The 21,237-nt window shown below is 43.6% G+C and overlaps 2 protein-coding genes across 3 annotated transcripts in view; both read left to right on the top strand.

Annotated features, from left to right (window-relative positions):
* Window positions 1-5,224, top strand: part of MCU (mitochondrial calcium uniporter) — a gene marked incomplete at its 5' end in the record, with an annotated part of 85,488 nt that extends 80,264 nt beyond the window's left edge. Inside the window, 2 exons of the mRNA XM_085302045.1 lie at window positions 1,865-1,981; window positions 3,302-5,224. Coding sequence (XP_085158171.1) covers window positions 1,865-1,981; window positions 3,302-3,379 — 195 coding nt within the window. The remainder of the gene's footprint in view (window positions 1-1,864; window positions 1,982-3,301) is intronic.
* Window positions 5,225-5,294: 70 nt separating this feature from the next.
* OIT3 (oncoprotein induced transcript 3) overlaps window positions 5,295-21,237 on the top strand; it is a 31,394-nt gene continuing 15,451 nt past the window's right edge. The window contains exons 1-5 of one of the 2 annotated variants that reach the window (XM_085302034.1): window positions 5,295-5,464; window positions 10,768-10,967; window positions 14,605-14,979; window positions 15,463-15,573; window positions 19,375-19,497. In XM_085302034.1, the coding sequence (XP_085158160.1) occupies window positions 10,904-10,967; window positions 14,605-14,979; window positions 15,463-15,573; window positions 19,375-19,497 (673 nt within the window). In that variant the 5' untranslated portion in view covers window positions 5,295-5,464; window positions 10,768-10,903. Of the gene's footprint in view, window positions 5,465-10,767; window positions 10,968-14,283; window positions 14,980-15,462; window positions 15,574-19,374; window positions 19,498-21,237 lie in introns of those variants that run through there. The other variant, XM_085302033.1, reaches the window with a different exon arrangement.

Below are 21,237 nucleotides of genomic sequence, written 5' to 3'. Positions count from 1 at the left end.
CCCTAGAAAAATACAAAAACTGTACCTGTTAGATGTTAGTTAGCCCCTTCCGTGGTCTGTTAGAGCCTGGATGCCCCTTGATTTAACTTTCGCTCTGCGGGGTGGTGGGGTATTCTTGTGGAGCTGCTTGGTGGCAGTCATGTGAGGCAGGTTTAGCTCAGTTGGTTAGAGTGTGRTGCTGCTAATGTTGAGGTTGCGGGTTCAGTCCCCTATAGGCTATGCTGACGGTTGGACTAGATGATCTCCAGAGGTCCCTTCTAACCTTACCATTCTATGATTCTGTTAGAGATTTCCTGATCATCCTACCTACAGATGCTTGTATGTGCTCTGTGGTTAGCTGTGCAGGTTCATGTACTGACAAATAATGTTTCCTAACCCTCACCTCACCCCCAACAGACATTCGCTTGCACTGCAATTAAGTTGTTCTTTACCCTATAGTCTCTAAATATTGTGACTTATCAGTTCAAATAAACTATGGGCTCAAGAGGTATCTTCTGAGTTTCAAGGAAGCACACATCTCTGATGTATGAGATGCCTTTCTAAAGAGACGAGAAAGGCCCCGAAAACACATAAGAAATGCTTCTCTGGGTGTCATGGTTTTCACCTCTTAGCCACACGTAACAGTCCCTTTAGATCCTTGCCCCTTGGTACAATCCCAAATCTGTTGACTCTCTGGCTAAGTCTTGAAAACTAGCCCTGTTCCAGTGCTGGAAAATTTATGGACAAAATAGAGGTGTTCTTCTCTGAGTCCTCATAGTGGTGACAGATTCTTGGCAGGGTTTTCTAGTACATGGTTTGTCTTAACCACTTATTCGTAATCTTACCCAAATGATGAGGGTGGAAGGAAGGAGGGTCTCAGACCACCAGAATAGATGCTGTGGGTGTTCCAGTATGGTTTCCCAGAAATCCTCGTTAGCTGCCTGATTTCAAATACTGAGGATACATGTGCCCTTGTCAGGGCTGTTGCAGTAGTTTCTGCCAAGTCTGTTTGGGATTTCTGCCATGCTTGAACTCAGGACTGATGTGTTAATCAAGTTGTCCGTTTCAACTAGTACCTTTTCTGATAGACTTAAGACCTCAGTGTTTCAGATATGACTTGCCTCTCAATGCAGCTTTTCTCTACCTTACAGTCTCATCACTAGATACATGCCAGACAAAGAGACTGTATAATGTTCTAGTGCAAGGGAAAGTTTGCCTCAGCAGGGCAGAACTGTCCTTTGTAGAGGCTCTGTGGGGTTCAACTGAACAGCATCATCTGTGCCCTGTTCACTCTGCTGCTCTGAGTTACCTTCATACTCTAAAAAGCTGTGACTTGTTGCAGCAGAGTATCCCTGGCAAAAGCCGTGGTATGGGATTTTTATTCTCGCCTGCATAGCTTGGTTGAAAGATGAGCTCATAAGCAACTGTTGTTGCTTTAATTAGCCATTATGTATTTATGGTGCTAAGAAAAGGAGATGGCCATTTTACCATATTACAAAGGCTCATTGTGGTATTTTTTTTTTAAAGCAAGTTGTTAACTCTGGGAGTTGAAACGATTGTTAGCTTGGTGTATCAGACTAACTTTTTTTATTTACTAACTGCCAAAAGGTCAGAAATCTGAAATGTGTTAGTCTTTTTGTTCTTTCTGCACAGAAAGATGCACACATTCAAGACAGGAGAGATGCTACTGTAGCTCACCATTGAAGTATAAGAACGCAGAATGGGAGGAGCAAATGCCTGACTGAGCTTAGACAATACTGGCTAGTCTTGCGTCTTAGTTAACAGAAATGAGTCATTCTCCAGAATCGTATCTGATACATACTGGGTGAATGGTATCCTGTGTTGGAATGCTTTATTCCTGTCTTYTCTCCTTTTTTATTTTTAGGAGTATGCTTATCCAGATGCCAGAGACAGACAGTACTTATTATTTTTCCATAAAGGAGCCAAAAAGACACGATTTGATCTAGAGAAATACAATCAACTCAAGGATGCAATTGCTCAGGTAATGAGAGTTTTTCCAGAACTAAAAAGACAAAGAACTTTACTTGTTTGTTGGCACCTCAAACAAGAATAGATGTCTTAAGTTTTCAGCCTATTTTCCTGTCGCAGTCCCAGTGCAATCACTGAATTGGGTTTGGTCAGCCCAGGAATGGAATTGCTCGATACATAAATCAACATCAGACAGCTGCCTGTATCTATCCATAAGGGTCTTTCAGAAACTAGTGGCAAATCTTGAGTTGCTTCAAGCACGTGGGCCTCAGAGGGGCCTACTTCAAGATTTCCTTTCTTCTTGGCTTTCCTCTCTTCTTGGCTCACACACCAGATGGGTTTAGTGAGGAATGAAGACTTGCAACCATTTGGTTCACGTCCCTATGACATAACACTTGAATACCTTGGATTGTAGACCTGGAAAATAGTGTTYAAAAACGAAGCAGTATTGTTAGAGGAGATGGGAGCAGGTTTTTCATATTCTAGATGAAGACCATCTTTGTTAGTCTATCGGCATTGTGGGATCAGTTGAACACAGAGCCTTTCCGCAGAAGGGAGGCAGGAGCAGAAAGAGCAGAGATACCATGTCCTTTTTTCCCTATTCCGTTTTAGTCTCTGCTTATTCCCAGGCTCTGGAAACTACAGTGTAGGATATTCAGGGCAAATTGTCCTCTCCTTGCCTTGGAGAAGGAGTTGCATGAGGAGTAGAGAGAGATCAAGCCTGTGCTCTGGATGAAGGAACCCTATTTTTTTCATGCTGTATTGAATATTGATCCTCTTGGGGGGCGGGAGGGGGAAGTTGATTGGTTTTGGTTTTTGGGGGTTGGGCAAGGAGGCATTGAGCTTTTCTTCTAGTGTCAACCATTCCCATCAGTCTAGAATATGTACTTCTAAAGAATGGGAGAGATGAGGACCCCAGTGAGTTTAGGTGCATCGTGTCTTCCCTACTAATTTTTTTTTCTTTTTGTTCCATTCCATTCTCAAAGCACAGGCTCTTCCACCTGGTAGATCTGCATATCTCAGTTTCAGCCTCTAGGTTCTGGCTTTGCTACAGTCACTTTGAGCTTTTTTTTTTTTTTTTTTTTTTTTTTTTTTTGTCTTAGCGGTTGAACGTAGACAAATTGTGAGAGATACAGAGCCGCAATCTTTCAGGAAGTGCTGGAAATCGTTTTCCTGGAATCTCAGCTTGTGACTTTGTTTTACTCTTTGTACACTTCCCTTCTGGTTAGGAGAAACAAGGAAATACGAAAAAGCTTTCCATTCTCTAAAGGGGCATGAGATTGGAGATGGTGTATTGGGAGCCTGTTCTTTATAATGTATCTTTTACTTTTAGGCAGAATTGGACCTTAAGAGGCTTCGAGATCCACTGCAGGTCCACCTGCCCATCCAGCAAATTGATGAAAAGGACTGATCAGCCAAGAAGCTCTGAACCCCGGCAAAAAACCTGTTCATAGCTCTTGCCTTTTTAATTAAAGCATTGCAGGTGGAAGCTGGGAGGTGATGTGGGGGTGGAGGTTTTTTACCTTTAATCAGGACAAAGGACTGTATGGGAGGGAAATATTTTAAATTCAAAGATGGGACATTGTGGAATGCTAGTTCTGAAAAGGGCTTGGCAAATAGTCACATTTAAAACTGTCTGAATGACAATTGTGTACAAATACAGGATTGGGGGGTTTCGTGAAAAGAATGTAATGCTGGGGTTAGGGTGTTTTCTTCCAGCTTTGCAGGGTCTGCCTCTTGATAAGACACCAGCAGCCTGCTTAGCTTTTTAAATTTTCCTTTACCTGATTGAGATCTCTCTCTTTCTCTCTCAAAAAAAGAAAAGGGAAAAAAAAAGAACACAGAATCCAAGCCACCTGGAGCCATGGCTGGTGATCAGAACTTGCGCTCCATCACCATTAACACGCACACTTCTGATCAGACCTGGTCTCTTTTATAAAGTTACTACAAGACTGCTTTCTACTGGAAAACCGTGAGCTTCCCCTCCCCAGCCCACCCCATGTGCTCCACTGACTTCCTCCTTTGCTTATTTGTAGCACAGAATTGATTGTAGCCAAGTGAGAGAAGGAACAAGTTTTGTTCTGGACATTTGATAATTGATATTTTGGATTATTCCTTAACTATATAAACTTTGAGTCCCAGTGCTCTTGAGCTCCTTCTAGAAATCAATGGCAGCATTGCATGAGAGTTTTTATATTCAGTCTTAAGGGAGGGAGATTCCCTCTTCCTACCCCAAATCTGATAGCCACCTGGAGTATGAAATTATGAAGGCTTAAAGGATTATGAAACTGGCTCAGAATCATGACTCCTGCTTAACTGAACAGTTTTGGAGCATGGAATAATTATACTTGATATTTGATTGCTTGTGTAACAGGATAAAAAGTCTCACACATGATCAAAACATTTTCCTTGTTCAGAGGCTTTTTGAAAGCCCAGGCTTCCTACAGTGCAAGACAGAATGATTTCAGTTCACTAGCACTTTCCCCTACTTAAGTAGCTTTAACTGAACTTTGCGCCCACAGATCAGGATTTCTTAGGAGTGGCTAATAACATCTCTTGTTCTCAGCTAAAAGAAATAGAGGATGGGAAGTCAACCTTTGCCCTCTCTTCTAGCCAAGACTGGCTGATATCTAAGCAGATAAAACATYTCTTCATTTGAAGTGGGTCAGCCTCTTTTTTTAGCATCCTGCTGATAAATGCTGTGGAGACAGGATGAAGGTGGGAGAAGGGCACTAAGCTTATATACAGAAAAGCTGGCTGCTTTTTTGACGTTTCACTACTACTCCTCACTGTGTCATGGCAAGAGGCTTCCATTTTTTGGAGAACCATGTTTGAATAAAAAGAAAAAAAGAAAAAAATCAGTATTAACCAGACGCCAGGTGCCTTGCAGATGTGGAAACACAGCTGGGATTGCTGCCTCTTCTCACTCAATGGCATGTTGGACTGAATGGGTGCATGTTTCTAGTTTTACCCCCTTCCCCTTTTCCTCTGTCTTTCAATTTAATTACATTGTGTGATTATTTTTTATCTGTTTATCCTGTTTGTGTGATGAGTTTTAAAGGGAAAAAAATGAACACAGTCCTGTAGCTGAATCCTTGGTGTGTTTGGGATGARGGAGGGAGCATGGAGAAAAGTCCTTCTTTAAAAACAAAAACAAAAAAAATACTGAACATGTGTAAAATCCTGTATCATTTATGAAATATGTATAAAAGAGCAATGTACTTCTGGAACAATAAATAACTATTCAATTTTTGGATCTGTGCTCTTGAATAACATTATTTCCCCCAGCTGAGAAGATATTATTGTGTGTGTGGCAGCTGTCTCCTGAGTTTCCTTCATTTCTCTTTGTTTAGGTTATTTCTTCCTGACCTAACATCACTGAGGCCGTGGTGGTGCAGATAATAGCTTTCCTGAAGAAGCTTGGATGGAGATCTTGCTGCCATACCTAGCTGCGTAACACAGGCATCTCAGGAGCAGTCGAGGTGGTGAGGTAGAGGTAGAGTTGTTTGACCTACCAAAGGTCTACCCTTGTTTGACCAGCACAGTAGCTCCCTGTGGAAGCTAACAAAATCTGGAGCCATATGGCAGGCTGCAGGATAAGAATATATATTTGGGCATGTAATACCCGGTAAMCTCAAACATTCCAAATGGTGTCCGAGTATTTCAGTTAAAAGGTTCTATATTGCATTCAAATGTGCTGTTTCAGAGGAAAATTGAAGTTTTAAGATTTAGTCCCTTTCTCTTGGGGCTCTTAAATGKCTGTGATCTGGTTTGTAATGATGACATCTTTCATTCATCAAGRTTGAAGATCAGCAGAGGGTATACTTTATCCTAAGTTTATAGGGTGCTAGAATGAGATGTTAGATGCTGTAAGATTTTTATCATGCTATGCGTTGATTGTGGAATCCATTATTGGCCAGTTTTCAATCATTATTGGCGAGGCCTCTTTGGCATTTTAAAACAGAGGAGAGGGACTGGAATTTGTTCATCATTGTGACCCACCTTTAGTCACTGTTAAAATTCAGTTCAACAATAAAAAACCTTTTCCTCCCAGCAGTCACTATACTGCTGCTGTGTATAGGTGAGCTGTTACCCTCCCTAGACAAACTGCTTGGAACAGTGGCATAAAAACTAGTCCAAACTGACATCTAGAAGAAGTCAAGACTTTGACATCTGTCACTGAAATATTTTGAAAGTAGGAAAATGCTGTGATAAAATTGAATACCTGCATATGTTGTTTTAGAGATGATCTGGTGAAAGGAGGAGTAAAGTAAATCTATAACTGTGCCCTGAAGTGTGGGCTCCCCTGGGGGGTCTTATCTGTCTATACCCCGGAAGCTTGCTGTCTTACTCCTCCCTGCATTTCCACGTGCACATGTTGTCTCTGGTGCTGAATGGCACACCACAGCCCTCAGGAACTCAGACCTCGGTGCTTCTGCTTCTRATGTCCTTGAATGCTGACATTCATGGGGACGATGTTCATTCTTCTCCCTTACGCTGTTGTATAGCAACATTGGTAAGCTGGTTAAATACATGTAATATTCATAATTGTCCAGAGAAATTTGTGAGATGGCTTTTTTCCACACCTGTAAGAGCCGAGCTTGCAAACCTTTCCGGGGGGAGGTGTCATGGCTCTTTGCTCTTTGAAACCAAATAAGAAACTTTCTCTCTCTTTCCCTGTAACTTTTCCTGCCTATCAGGCAGTGGTGATGATGATTATCTTGTACAAGTTCTTGCACTTTTTCCACATTGGTTCTGAGAGAGTTTGCGTGATACTCCAAAACTGCTGCTGGCTGTCAGGTCTTTGCAATAGGTCGTCCAAGTGAAGCTGGCTACTCTGGAATGTGCTTCTGAGCGAGTGGAATAGTTCATTTGATCTACTATTTGTGTTTTTGTGTGGAAATGTAAATCTAAAGTGCTGTTTGCAGCACTACATTGTGTGCCTCTATTTCCTCATTTCACCTGAGGAAGAAGCTTTGTTGTATCTTAAATGTATTTCTATTTTCCCCTAGAGATTCCAATTATTCCTCTTAAATAATTAGTGTTATATCTGTGCTGATATTAAAAGGGTGAGAATTAGAATACAGGAATGAAAATTAAATTTGCTGTATAYCTTAGTCCTGAAGTATTAGGGAAGCTAGTACTGCGGTGTAGCATTGTGGCTCTGTGAGCTTGTAAGGGATGGATTCTGCTCCTGTTTCTGCCACTGACGAGCAGTAGTGGCTGTTCTATCTCTGTGCCTTGATTTCTCCATCTGAGAGGAGATTGAGGATCATGGAAAAAGTGCTGATTCTGCAGGACCTTTGGAAGAACACGCTCAAAATACCAAGTTCAGCATCATAAGGCTCCTGTAAGTGAAAAGATAATAACTGCTCTTCACTAGGACTCATGTTCTGTTTGGTATTAATAGGATTTTGGTTTTTAACTTTCTCTCTTGTTGAACATGCTCATAGTTCACCCAAACACACATTCACTCCCCGATCTCGACAGCCCTTCCCACTGGCAGTGTGTCCTGGGACAAACTGTTTACAGAAAGAAGAGCTATCTAGAAGTCCATGACATTCTTGCAATCCATCTTGGCAGCCTGTCAAGACTTATTGTAAACTTACATCCTCAAATCAGTTGCAGACAGGGATCCTGTTGCATGTGTCAGGTTCTCATCGCTCTCAGCGGCAGGAAGTGCTGATTAGCTCTTCCGCCTGCCCCTTCCAGACAAGCTGCACTAGTTACGCTCCTGCAGCAAAGGCTTTTGTTGACGCACCTCACTTTCATCAAACATTAGTGAGTCTTGAGAGGTGGCTCTGACAAAGGGAAAAGGCCAGCTTCAGCCAATACTAAAGGGTCTTTATTCACTAATCCATTATAAAGAAACAGCATGATGCTTTCCAGCCTAGCTAACTCTTGGAAGTTCCCTGGAAGCTTCCTTGGGTGAGGTTAGGCTCCCCACACCCCTGAACAGGTTAGAGGTTTGCCACCTACAAGATAATAAATGTGGAACTGCCCAACTGTTTGATCTTCAGCTAGCCTAGCTGCTTCTGCCCTAAAGGGTCCCACCCAGAGGCTGGGTATAGGCAAGAACTAGCTCCTTTCTTTCAAGCATCCTGGGCTTAGACAGAGGTGGTTTTGAGGGGCATCTCCCTTGAGTACCAAAATAAAATCCCAGATCTCTACTTAACTTTAATATCATCATTTCCCCTTTGCATCTTTCTTTTAGCCTGCACAGACAGCTCTTTTTAGGAGATACTAAAGTGATCCTGATTCTTCTCTCTGCTTGAGAGCTCAGGCTGACTCATCTCTGAGTGTGCTTCAGGCCAAGGTGTCAAGCCATGAGGAGTATAAGTGGAGGTCAGGAAGAATAGATTTGCCAGATCTCTCTGGGGAGTGCAGGCCCTGCAACATCTAGAGCTCTCCCTTGRATTTGAGTCCTTTTCTCCCTCTGGGGAGACTCTGTAGGCAGAAGATCAATTTTTCYCATACCCTATTGGGAATAAGTGCTCCAGTTCCTTCAGACAGAGACTTGCACTGGTCCAGATTGCATTCTAATACAGACTGCTATAGGAACCAGAACTAGGTTTGTCACCTGAGGTACCATGCAAAATAAAGAGAAAGTGCTGACAGAAGAGCTGCCTCTGATGTTTTTTTGCAGGAGTCTCGTGAGATCCTTGTCTTTCCTGTGGATCCCAAGGATGCTTGGAAGCAGCACACTGAATCTTCTGTAGCTTTAGACTTTTCCCTTAAAGTARGTGCTTGTAAATTGGAAGTGTCAACTTTGGGAATGCTGGAGCATCTTCTTTCTCAGTCCCTCTTGGAGAAGCTAAAAGGGAGTGTTCYGAGACTTTTGAGGCTTTGGAGGCATGTGAAAGGGGATTAGGATGCAGTTTATTTCTATATGTTAATTGTCAGTTGTCAGTCGTCAGTCAGTCACTTGGACATAACTGTCAAAGTATTAGCAATGTCAGACCTAATGCACCACCTACAAAAATAAAAACAGCTGGTAATGAAACAGTTCAGAGAAAGAAATAAGCACACCTCTAACACAAATAGAAAATTTAATTCAAACTTGTCAGTTTTATTTCCACAGGATCATAAGTATGAATCARCCTCTGAATGAAAATAGGAAAATACAGCTTCCTGTGGCTTACTGTATCATTCTCTGTTCAATTTTAGTTTCTCTTCTGGGAATTCACATATTCACCTTCAAGTGTTATCTGCCCTACTAGCTTTGCATGTAATGAATTTGTTCTCCTTTCCTGTTGTTGAAAAAAAAAATTCTGGTACTGTTGTTGAAAAAAAAAATTCTGGTGCTGCACAGCTATCAGCACAGTATAACCACGGAGATTTCTTTTGTTGGTAGGAGCAATGACAGTCACTTATAAAGCCTCTTTCCTCATTCACTGGAGTCATTCACCACAAAAAAAACCTCTCTGCTGCTGGGGTGGAGCACAGCGGTATACCGCATTTTACTGCCAAGGGAACACCCAGACAGAGAAACCACTGAGGACTTTCTGTAGTGTAGAGTATAGATACCACCTCTACGCAAAGCAGTCAAATACTCACTTCCAGTCTCATGCAAACGCAGGAGTGCAGCCAAGTTTTGGAGGTTCCCCTCGCCACTGTGGGACTTGAAGCAAGGACGTCAGCCTCCAAATTCTTCCTTGTATCAGCCTGCTGCAGAATTGTGGGGTGCGAGAGAAATGGGGAGATGTCCGCACTTCCCTGATTGTGGAATTGGTGGAGGCTGACTGCACTCTTGGATGGATAGCGCGCTGCCTGCGGGCAGTTTCCTGGGGGAGGGTTGTGCAGCTATTGTTGAAATTGCAAGGCAGCCTGTGTGTGTGTTTGTGTACATGTATGTATGTGTATATATATATATGCACATAGATTAACAGCTGCGTTTTTAATATATATCTTCTGCAACTGAAGAGGAGCTATAGCTTGGGGGATGAGAGTAAAGGTCCCTTTCTGTTCATGTTGTCCTTGGTATCTCTCGCTGCCCATCATGGTGCTTGGTTTGCTTTAGCAGAGAAAGGATTTAAAGAAGTTAGGAACTAGCACGTTTGATTCCATCTGTACCCAGCGCATGGGTCACATGGTTGTGACTTGCAATTCCACGCAGTTTGGTTTGAACTAGTAAGGCAGAGATGTTCAATTTTTCAATATGGTGTTGAAATAAATGCAGCACTTGTTGGATGTTGACTTTTTTTGATTTTTGTTTTTTACCCTGAAGACAGAGAACACAAGAATAGTGCAGGAAATTTTCTTTTATAGACTTCTTTAATAATCTGGCTACAGTGGTCACAATAAGTGACCAGGAGTGGAAAGGGTCTTTGTCTAACATGGTAACAGTTTGTTTCCCTGCGGGACAGCAGTCCTTCACTTTGACTGATGTTCCCATTGTAGCACTGCTCCAGGCACCCGTCTGCAATCTCTGCTTAGAAGGCTTACTTCTCCTTTGGCCACTATTTCCTGTAGTTAGGGCTCTTTAGCTGGTGTTTTCTGACTGAGGGAAGCCGTGAAGTCGTATGACTTGTGGAAGGAGCAGAGATAACAAGCACCAATCTGTTCTTCTCTGTCCCTTCGGGATGTCCGGGTGTCCCCTGGTTAGAATTCTCCGGATAAGATAGTGGAGGTATCACTATGGGGCAGTCGGGCAAGAAAACAATAGCAAGTTGAGTCCAAAAACAAAATCGATCAGTAAGTACATCTCTGTTGTCAGTAAGGGGCAGAGCTGCTCTGAGGAGGTCAAGGCTGGACCTGTACCCCACGTTTCTTCAGCTTCTTCCTCTGATAAACCTCTAGGAGAGCTATCACAGTTGCTGCTCAGAAAGCTTGGGGTCAGAAGCTCCACCGAGAGGAAGACTGCAAGAGCCACAGCGTGTGCAAGGGTTTTCAAGTCTGTATTCCTCGAGTGGCAACTGTTCCTTGGCTGAGTGGGATGTTCCAGTACTTAYTTTTCTCTATTTGCTTCGTTGCCCAGTTGCAGCCAGTGTCTTCGATGGGTGAGTAAAGGGRCATTGCCTTCAAGCTTATTTCTATTCACCGCCTTTAAGGTACCTGCTATGCCTTGATATCCTTAGGTGAAAAGCTGGCATACAAGATAAATATCCTTTTTACTGAAATAGCGCAAAATTCTTTCCATTTTGGAAGGGCATTTCTGTTGCAGAGCCCCTAATACGAGAATCCCTACTGCCGAGGTCTTTGAAGCACTGGGGAATTTTCCTCTCCCTTCACAGTGGAGACTCCATACCGTTTTTTCATCTGCTCGCCTGGCAAATTTTACCTGAATTTAGGACTATAATGCAGTGTTGCTTATTTCATTGCTTATTCTTGTCAGAGCAGAGACCTCTAGTTACACAGTACATACGGGATTAGCCTTTCTGCAGAATGCTGGACTTATGAATGCTTATTAGAGTCTGATCTGTTATCTGATATATTTGTTAAGATGTCAGCCAGAGAATTAACRGTATCATCAAGATTACAAATTGAACAGCTCTACATGATAGCTAATGTTCTTGTCGTGCTGAATTACCCAGGCCAAGCATAAAGTGTTAGGAAAGAAAAAAATTGAGCAGAGAAAAATGAAAAATTGAGAGGTCTAGAGACTGTTGTACATCTTGTGCAAAACCCCCCATGCTTTCATTGTGTGGGTAGAGAGACAAAAGATTGGTCCTATTTTCTTCCATTTGTTTCTAAATAATAATAATAATAAAAAAAAATATGTATTTTCCATAAACTGTGTTACCAAGAACGCTTGTTGTGTGCAGGGAGGTTGGCTTGGGGCAGCCCTGGCAGTCTGAGGATGGCCACCAAGTCTGCAGAGTTTGAAAAAACACTGTTTTTTCTGCTTGTCTGTCTCCCCTTTGCTTCTCCCTGAAATTCTCCAGAAACACGAAGGAAGGGAGAGTTCCCGTTCCCCTGAGATGCCTTATTTTAGCTTCTTCTGAGCCACTACGTCTTCATCTCAGTAAATTTTGCCCTTAAATTATCTCCTATCTGTTTAAGCAACAATAAAATCTCCCTAGACGAGTGTTTGTAGATTCTATTTACAAAAGGATGCCTCATAAAAGTTAATTGCGTTGTATGAAAGCTAGTGAGAGCATACATATTTTTTGGTGCTGCCCAGCTGGGAAGCTGACAGGGCATTCCTTGCTTTGCCGTGTTTGGTTTTTAGCRCAGAGAGCTTTAATCTTAGTGACTCACCCTAAAGCCAGACCAAATCACATTGTGGAAGCCAAGTGAGTTAAAATGCAGGAAGGCCAGAGGAAGCTCTCTGTAGCTGTGTGCAAATCACTGATCTCTTCCTGTCTGAGAGGTCAAGCAACCTTTTGGAGGATGGGATTTAACAGTGCTGTCTGTGGTAAGGGAAGACAAGCAAAGGCAGGTAAAGTAGCGCACGAAGAATTGAGAACCTCATCAGGGAGTACTGCTACAGGTCCCTCTGCTGTTCAGTAGAACCAACGACTGCTTCTGGTGYGAGTAAATTGCTTCTCAGCGCATCTCATGAATTATGGTGCTAGAGATTTCCTTCATAACCCAGACCGGCTTTCTCTCTGCCAGCTTGCAGTTCTGCAGCACTTTTGTGGCTCCTGCAACTATCTTTGAGCCTATTCTCAAGGCTGAACAAAATGTAGCTATGGCCAAGGATGGTGTAAGGGTGTTTGTCAAGAAAGATGGTGAGAAGGTCCAAGATAGCGTGTCAGTGAAGCAGATGTTTGCAGAAGGAACTAAGTAATGCTGCCTTGAAATCCATTCCCAAAAGTATTTAKTTCCCACTTTAAAGTCACTGAAGCAAATCAAAATACTGAACCAAGATTTATCTGCATCCAGAGTGTTTTACTGGAGACAGTATAATTTTTTCCCAGATTGAATGATCTTGTTTGAATAAACAGAACGATTCTAGAACTTAGAGAAATGTAGTACAGAAGGTATAGTGTACCACGTTGAGATGCATTTAATTAGAATGATTGGTTTTATTAGCCTAATGCTAGCAAATGGAAATCAATTTTCCTTACTCAAGGCAATATTAGCATTCGTTTTGCTTAATAGGGAATAGCTAGTCGTGGATAAGTGGTGCTTAATCAGGTATTAAAAGTACATGAAAATTTAACCTCTTGACTTTTAGTGAGGAAGCTGCCAAATCAGGATTAATTATGAGAAGGCTGAAAATGTAATGACACTTTCATTCTTCATTTTTTCTCCCTATGGTGGTATTTTAATTGTTTGCATAAGGTTCAGAAAGGCTTCTGAAAAGGGACACACTCCTTGAGCACTGCATGAACAGACATGAAGGTGCCACATGGTCCATTTGCTTATGTCTTGCCTACGCGTTCACTCACAGACATGGAGATGAGGAGGATTTGTGGACTCACAGGGAACACGACTGCATAAACAGTTGAGCATTTTGTTTCCCCAGAAGGTCCCGATTCAGAGCTTCATGCTCCCTGGATTTTAAAATAATAAACAAACTCAAAGTATGAAACTCAAGAGATATGAGGAAGCTGTCTGACGTGCAGGGGGGGCTAAGAACATCATGATACAAACCACAGTAGGTGATGTGATTGGGAGAGGGGATTAGCATTTGACAGAGAGGAAAGTTGGGGATGGAGTCCCTGGGGAAGACTGAGAAGTTTGTAAGCAGATCTTCATGTACAAGAGCTGCCATTTACCTCTYTGGTCCTACTGCAGCATCTTACAGAGGGCACAGATCAGGGTGATAGCCCTTTAACCTCACGTGGCACAGATGCACACGGCTGTAGGAGTGACAGTGGAGAACCAGGTGCCAYGTAAATGGAGTGGAGTCTCTTCCTCACACATCACCTCTCTAAGCATCCGCTCTTGGCTSGAGTCAGGCTACTGGGCTATAGATGGAGTTCATTCTAGCCTGGGATAGCAGTTCCTATATTTAGCYGTTTGAAATTGTGTCCTGAAATGAAGAAGAGCAAATAATGATACTGATAGTGGCTTACAATTACATAAGGCCATAACGACCRTAACTGAAACAGTATTTTCCTTTTGTAAAGCTTGAATGTCGCATTCCTGTTGCATACCTTGCAGTTTGTGTTTTAACTGGTGCTTTGCAAGACAACCTCTGGCTTGTGGCTATAGCAACTGCGAGAGCTAAAATGAGCTCTGGATGATTTTTAGAGAGGCTGCACAACTGTCTGGAGCCTGGTCCTCTTCTATAGGGTGCGTGGGAGAGCTATCAATGACTTCAGGACAGGCTTGCAGATGCTTACTTAGCACATGATTGAAGGGTGGATGTCCCAAGCTTGATCTAGTGCTCCCAGTACTTATTTTCTGTGGCAAAAACGCCCCTTGGAAATAAGGTTTGCTTATATGTATTCTCCTGTCACATTCTACAGCAGCTAAAGAGCAAGTCAGACATGCCTAATGTTGTAAGAGCTCTGTTAGTTTGCTTTTTCTTCAAAGATATTTAAGCCAAGCTGTCAGAATTTTCCATGAGACAATTAGTTAGCTACTATTGCTCTTTTTCCCCAGGGTTCTCTATCTATCACAAGGATTCCGTTAAGTCAGGAATGGAAAAAGAAAATATTTTTCATTTCTTGCAATTATCAGTCAGCAACTTGGTTTATTACTTACCAGATGTTCTCTCTTGTCCCGTACTGCATGTCTCAGCTCTGGACCCCTGCTCTGCCTACATCAGCCTGAATGAGCCCTGGAGGAACACAGATCACCAAATAAATGGTTCTCACGGCCAACCCACCTGTGACAATCAAATCAATGGGGAGTGGTACCGCTTCACTGGCATGGCTGGCGATGCCATGCCTACGTTCTGTATCCCTGAGAACCACTGTGGGACTCATGCTCCCATTTGGTTGAATGGCAGCCATCCGCGAGAATCAGATGGCATCGTCCTGCGTCAAGCCTGTGCCAGCTTCAACGGCAACTGCTGCCTTTGGAATACCACCATTGATGTCAAGGCATGTCCAGGCGGGTACTACGTCTATCACTTAACCAAGCCCAGCGTTTGTTTCCACGCGTACTGTGGACGTAAGTAACTGCTGATATCTCTTTTCTGAAACCCTTTCTTCTTTGTGATGCAGGAGGGGTAGTGAGTGCCTGTATTCCTGAGAGAGTGACCAGCTTCTTGCTTTCTCACCCAAGAGTGTGTCAGATGATGCAGCACAGATGGTGGCTTGTCTACATGAGACTGATTAGACAGTTTCACTTAAGTGAATTCTAGTCTTTGTTCAGCTACCATAAATCTTCCATAGATGACCTGGCTAATGATTTAAGACTTGCAGAGGGCCCTCTGGTTTGTCTTGGCATGCTACCAAAGCCAAAATTTGCATCTGTGCCTTGCAGTAATTAAGTTAGACTGTTTCTGATCAGCTTCAGTAGTTGAGCTTTCCTAATGTGAGCCAGGTCTGTGACTAACGGCCTGGATGCAGGACATAAAACTGGTGGTACAAGTACAGTATTCTCAGTGCATGCTCAGTGGCTTGTGTTGACAACAGTCTTGTCATGCCCTAGATTTCTATGACATCTGCGATGTGGTAGATTGCCAGGGCTCCTGCCTGGACACTAATGACTGTGTGTGTTCCCCGGGGACGACGCTAGGACCTGATGGACAGACCTGTCTTGGTAAGGATGGAAATAGGTTAATTAATGATACTTTCTTCACTGTTTGTTTTGTTGCTCTCATCTCAGTCTATTATCTTAAAAAGCAAAATAATAATAATAAAAAAAAAAAAGGTAAAGAATGCCTGAGATAGTTTTCCCCCTTGCTGCCTAAAACAGGTCTTTGGTTCTGTAAATGATCCCCARTCTCTCACTGCAGGGTGAGATGCAACATTTCACAACGGGATACATTCTGTTGGCCCTGGAGCTATGCAGTTACGGAGGCTAAATTTGCTTTCTGCATGGTCCAGCAGCAGGTTGGATGAAGAGCACATGCTCAGGGCTGCAACTTTGCTGTCAGTGGCTGAGTTTCTATGCCAGAGTACWGTGCAGTCTCACTATTTTCAGATACTGCTTTGCAATCTGTCGTTACAGACTTTCTCTCACCCACCCTTTGACTCTTTTCTCCAAGAATGGTCTCTTTGGCTGGTGTGGGGCTGCACACTAGGCTTCAGTGTACTTATTGTGCTTGTGGGGCGTTGTCCAGAGCTTGGGATTCGAGAAGACCTAAAGGAGTGCAGGTCCCAGCACAACCTGAGTGGTTGTAGGCAGCATACAAAGTGAACACTTGGTAGTTGTGCTGGCAGAGACCAGCACAACGGGCAAGCGGAGCAAGAAGGAAGTAGGTGGAAGGCTGGAGAAGAGACCAGAGGGCTATGAGAACAAAGCAGGGAGGGTGAGCTCCAGGGATTTGTGAGGTGCTGTGAATCCCTGAGGAGAGGATAGCTGTGGCTGTGTGTGTGGTACTGGGGAGAGGGCAGCTGGGGTGTGAGGTCTTAGGAGGAGACAGTCTGTGGGGCAGTGCCAGGGGCTGGGAAAGAGGCAGCTGTCGGGGGGCTGCAGAGTCACCCCGATGGATAAGCAGAGGCAATGTTGGGAGTGAAAGGAGTGCTGGCAGTTTGGGAAAGTGGGCTTTCATCTTTGTCTTTGAGGCTTGATTTGATGGAGAAGTTGAGAGCAGAGCTGGTCAGGGAGGCTGCATGGCAGATCAGTCATTTCCATACGGACTCTAGCTGGCAAAGCAGGTGTGGGTGGTTTCTTTCTTTATACTCCTCATGTCTGTGGGCACTGGGGCAGGGACTATAGTCGTTACTATCTGTGCAGCCCTGCTGCAGATGTACATTTGCTTGCACTGTTTCTACAGAAAGGTTTTGCCGAAGCTGCTCCACATCTCTGCAGCTGAGTGACTGACTTAGCTCTCCCAGCTAATTAAAAGCATCTATCAGCTGCTTCTCTGCAAGACTTCCAGCCACACAAGTGCCCTTGACAAGCACCGGCACTCAATAAATGCACGAGGGGCTTGCAGGGCACGATTTCCTGCAGAAGGGAAGCTCACAGGAATCCTGAGCCTGTCCACCTGTGCTGGAGCAGCCTTCATTCCCCCCACAGCAAGGCYGGGTAGGATTTCCTCACTGCTGCTTCTCTCTGTGAGAACCAGATGGTGCAACACCTCAGCAGTAGTAATCACCATGGTTTATCTACCTGCAGCCTCACTTGTCATACAGCTCACTCATCTTTCTAATGAGTTTCTGTTGTGCTGAGTAATGGCACAATCACATTTACTTTGAAGGCAATCCTGTTGGCCTTCCAAAAAGCCCAAACACATCCTATGCCTATTCTTCATTTTCCAGCCCACTGGGTGCTGAAGATGCTGCAATAATGCGAAGCAGCTCTGTAAACCTTCCCTGTACTAAAATGACTTCTCTTTGGTATGTTATATGCTCTGAATCCCAGGGCAGAACTGCTGATCCAAATTTGTATGTTCGTTTGCARACTCACTTAGGGGTTAGAGTTAGATCCTGTCACGGGTCAGCCAACAGCGTGCATTGCCTTTCACCTCTTGGAGGCCTGGATTCCTGCTAGTCTGAGTCATGGTTAAAATCAGCTTGTTCCCAACCTAGTCTCAAGAAAACCAGCTTGTGACCCAGAAGTGCTGGTAGTCAGTACTGTGGAAGAGGAGGGAGTGAAGTCACTTGGGACAGAACCTGCTGGGTGTTGCAGAGCTTGGTGGACCCACAAAGTGAATTGCTGGATACAGCCTTTGCCCAAGCTAAGCCCCCTACAACCTTCTAACAGCATCTCTCTGCATGTAGCCCTTTCCCTCTTCACCCTCTGCTTTCAAGCAATTTTAGTTTTATTTTTAGAAGGGAAAGTGTGGAGCCTGTCAGATTTGTGAAAAGGGAAGTGTGCCTGTCTTTCTCCTGGACATGCTTTGTGCCTCCCAGGGCAGGCTACCAACAATTTCTTTGMCTAAGAATATCCAATAAACGTTACTTGTGGAAAGAACACATCACCAGCTGTAAGCTGCCAGTACTGTGTACACGTGGGACCACTTTTACCTGAAAGAGCTCATCTCTGACCATGTACCTTAAAATGGCATTTTTCTTCTTCCTTGCTTTTAAGCTTGTGTCAGCTAGTAACTTCAAAGCTRTTTTGGTGAAACCCCACATGAACCTTGATTGATAACCTCCACATTGTGTCCTGCCTAAAAAGAATCATCAGTTTTGTGGTACAACAGTAACAATGACTTTCCCCTCCTGTCTCTTATTTGATTCATATTTTGCCAACAGATAGAGATTAAATCAGGTCGACGAATGAGAATCTCAGAGAACAAAGTACCTTTCCAAAAAAAAATGCTTAGAGAAATCAAAATAGAGAAAATCAGAAGGAATGTTAGGAATGTTCAGAGCTTTACCAAGAGATTCAAAAGCATCTTCTGTCCTTTTCTTTCTCTCTYAGTAAACACTGTCAGCACCGTGGAGGGCTCTAATCTAGAATTCAGTGCGTCCAACACAGAAACGTGACAGAGGGTCTGCTCGTGGGTAAACTGCTTTGGTTATAAGGACTCCGTTTAGGCCTGTTTCAGGGTTTTCCAGACCTTGATTCAGAGTGCATTYCAGGCAGCACAGAATGCCAGCTCAGGCATTTCTCTTTCTTCTGAATGGGAAAGGTAGGTGCTGCGGCCCTGTGGATGACTATAGAGGAGCAGAGCAGGTCAGGAGGGCTGTTACGGGGCAGTGAGAAGCTCAGTCGTAGAAGAGAGAAACTCGGAACAGAGCTTTTCATCTCACCTTTGGTACAGAGTGGCTGAGCAGCTAATAATGATTGTCRTGGTCTGTGTAATACCAGTGCCCCAGGTCAGGTCTCACCGCAGCGAGTTCACAATTTCAGTTTTTCAGGAACACCTGAGCTGTCTGCGGCAGGGAGCAGTCGCAACGAGGGCAAGAAGCCAAAGTGATGAAATTTCTCACGACAGAACTTTTCTGGGAAAGTTTCGTGGGACTCATTAAAACGTTTTGGTTTGATTTTGGCTTTGTGTATATGTTTATAGCTGTTTTTCATTCTTGTGTCTTTTTGAAATAAGAGTTAAATCATTTTAAATTGCTGCGGAATAATTGGTCATGTGTAGCAGGTGTAATATATAAATAGGTAAGATTTGTTTTTGACTGATTCTAGTACTCACCTACTTTCATCACCCAGTAAAATCATGTTAACTCTTTTAATGTCTTTGTGAGTGGAGAGCAAGGAAGAATTTAAGGTGAGAAGGTAGACTGAAACATGAGCTCTCTTGGCACATGGAACCAATTTGGAAGTTTCCCAGGGAACTGTATCCATCTCTTCTCTGAAATGGCTGCTCTCTGCGTGCTGTTTTTTCCCCCAGGTTGGGTGCAGCATGGCAGGATGGTCTGCTAGAGTCAGTAAACAGTGGCCTTCAGTATTTAGTGGGATTATTAATYGCATTAATGACATTATGTTTTTTTACAGATGAGAATGAATGTGAGCAGGGGAATGGAGGCTGCAGTGAATTATGCATCAACCTGAAGAACTCCTACCGCTGTGAGTGTGGGATTGGGCGCACCCTGGGAAGTGATGGGAAAACCTGCGAAGGTGAGTTAGAAGGAGAAGTTGCAAGGATGTCATCTACCACAATCTGCTGGAAATGATGTAAATCACTTCCCTTCACTTGCAGTACTAGTTCTCTCTTAGCTCCTGGCAGCTGAGGTGAAAAGTCACTCACATCACTTCTGTGCTTGCCAATGATGTTATTAGTGAAATATTCTTCTAATCAGGCAGAACAGAGTCTCCTTGTTATTCTCCCTGCCCTGTTCATGACTCTTAGCCTTCACTTTTATTTATCTCCATGAGGAGAAGAGGCAGCAGTGGACTTGGAAGGTTAGTTGTCCAGACAGAGCCTGTTACTGCTGGAGATGACAGGATTTGGCTCTGGAGATTTGTATGATAGTTGTACTGTGATGACTGCCTGGGTCAGGTTTAGTGTTGTTGTTTTTTGACAGCTAGCATTAGGTTTGGGGTAATGTCTAGACTAGGGTGTGAGGATCTCATCACCTCCCAGAATGGAGTTTGAGAAAAGAGGGAACTAGTCTGAGAGCTGAAGCTAGAGTTAGGATGAGGGCTGCATTTTGACTTAGCTTTCTGTTAGTGGTTAGCTGTGGGCTGTGCTGTGTGAACTGCTGCAGTTACTTTCAGGTGGCCAGACCCAGCGGTAGCACAGCCATGCTGGAAACCCCTGCTGAGCTTGGACGGGAGCTTTGGCAGGGGCTTGGACAGAAATTAAGACCAAAATGTGGTTTTGAGCTGTTTTCACTTAAGACGTACCAACACCTTCAGGAAGAAATAGGAGAACACAGCAAAAGTTGAYTTGTGCCTGATGTCCTCTGTGGTCAGCTATGAAGAGCACCATGGCTCCTGAAAGGCAAAGCTGCTACGGAGTCTGTTGACAGCAACTCTGGAGCCTCAGGCAGGAGTATGATGAACCTTAACTTTCTGGCCACCTGATTGCCAGAACTGGACACATCTGCAGCCTGCACGCAATTGTACAATTGTTGCTGCGTGGTAGACATTCATAATGACAAAATTGTGGGATTGTTAATAAAACACCAGTACTGACAATGATGCTTGCCTGGGAAAGCTGCTGTGCGAAGTGCCCCTTGTCTAGTAGTTCCCCTGGTGCCAACAGCCATGGTGGGGCCGTGAGCGGCCTGTGGTATTCTTTCTTCCATGTCCAGCGTGAGCTGGTGTGTTGTCACATAAACCAAGTGCGCTATGTGGCAGTTTTTATTCCGGAGCACTGCATGCTTCTGATAGGGCTGGAATAGCCTGTGCTTGGAAATGCATTTGTTTCCTGAAGTTGGACTTGAGATCCTTTGATATATCATTTAATTTCCTCTCTGGTAAAAGGGATGGTGCTTTGCCTGAGTTTAATGCTGCTGTTGGGGATTTTTACAGTCTTGTTAGTAGGTTTTATTTCTAAGGATGTGCCCTCAGCTTTGTGAGCGATTAGAGTGTGTGATTTACTCGTGGGCCACCTCACAGCTGTCGCTGTGTGAGTGAATGCAAGAGATTTTGCTTGATTACATGATGATAATGATTAGCAATTAAACTTGGAGCTGGTGGGGCTAAGCAGGGTTAAAATTATCTACAAAATTTCCCTTATAATGCTTTACCTGTTACTTTGACTGATGTGGAGTGTTCAAGCTGCTATTTTTCATGCCAGGTGTAGGACTGAGTATGGGATTTCAATTGTTTCCTTTACATTTCATCTAAAACCACAGTTATTTCTGGTGCCAGGCTTAGGGGGAAATATTTTGTCTTTACAATTTGCATGTG

This window comes from Rhea americana, unplaced genomic scaffold, assembly GCF_003343005.1.
Source record: "Rhea americana isolate MKP2758 unplaced genomic scaffold, rheAme1 scaffold_183, whole genome shotgun sequence".
NCBI lineage: Eukaryota > Metazoa > Chordata > Aves > Rheiformes > Rheidae > Rhea > Rhea americana.
This window is presented reverse-complemented; position numbering and strand designations above follow the sequence as displayed.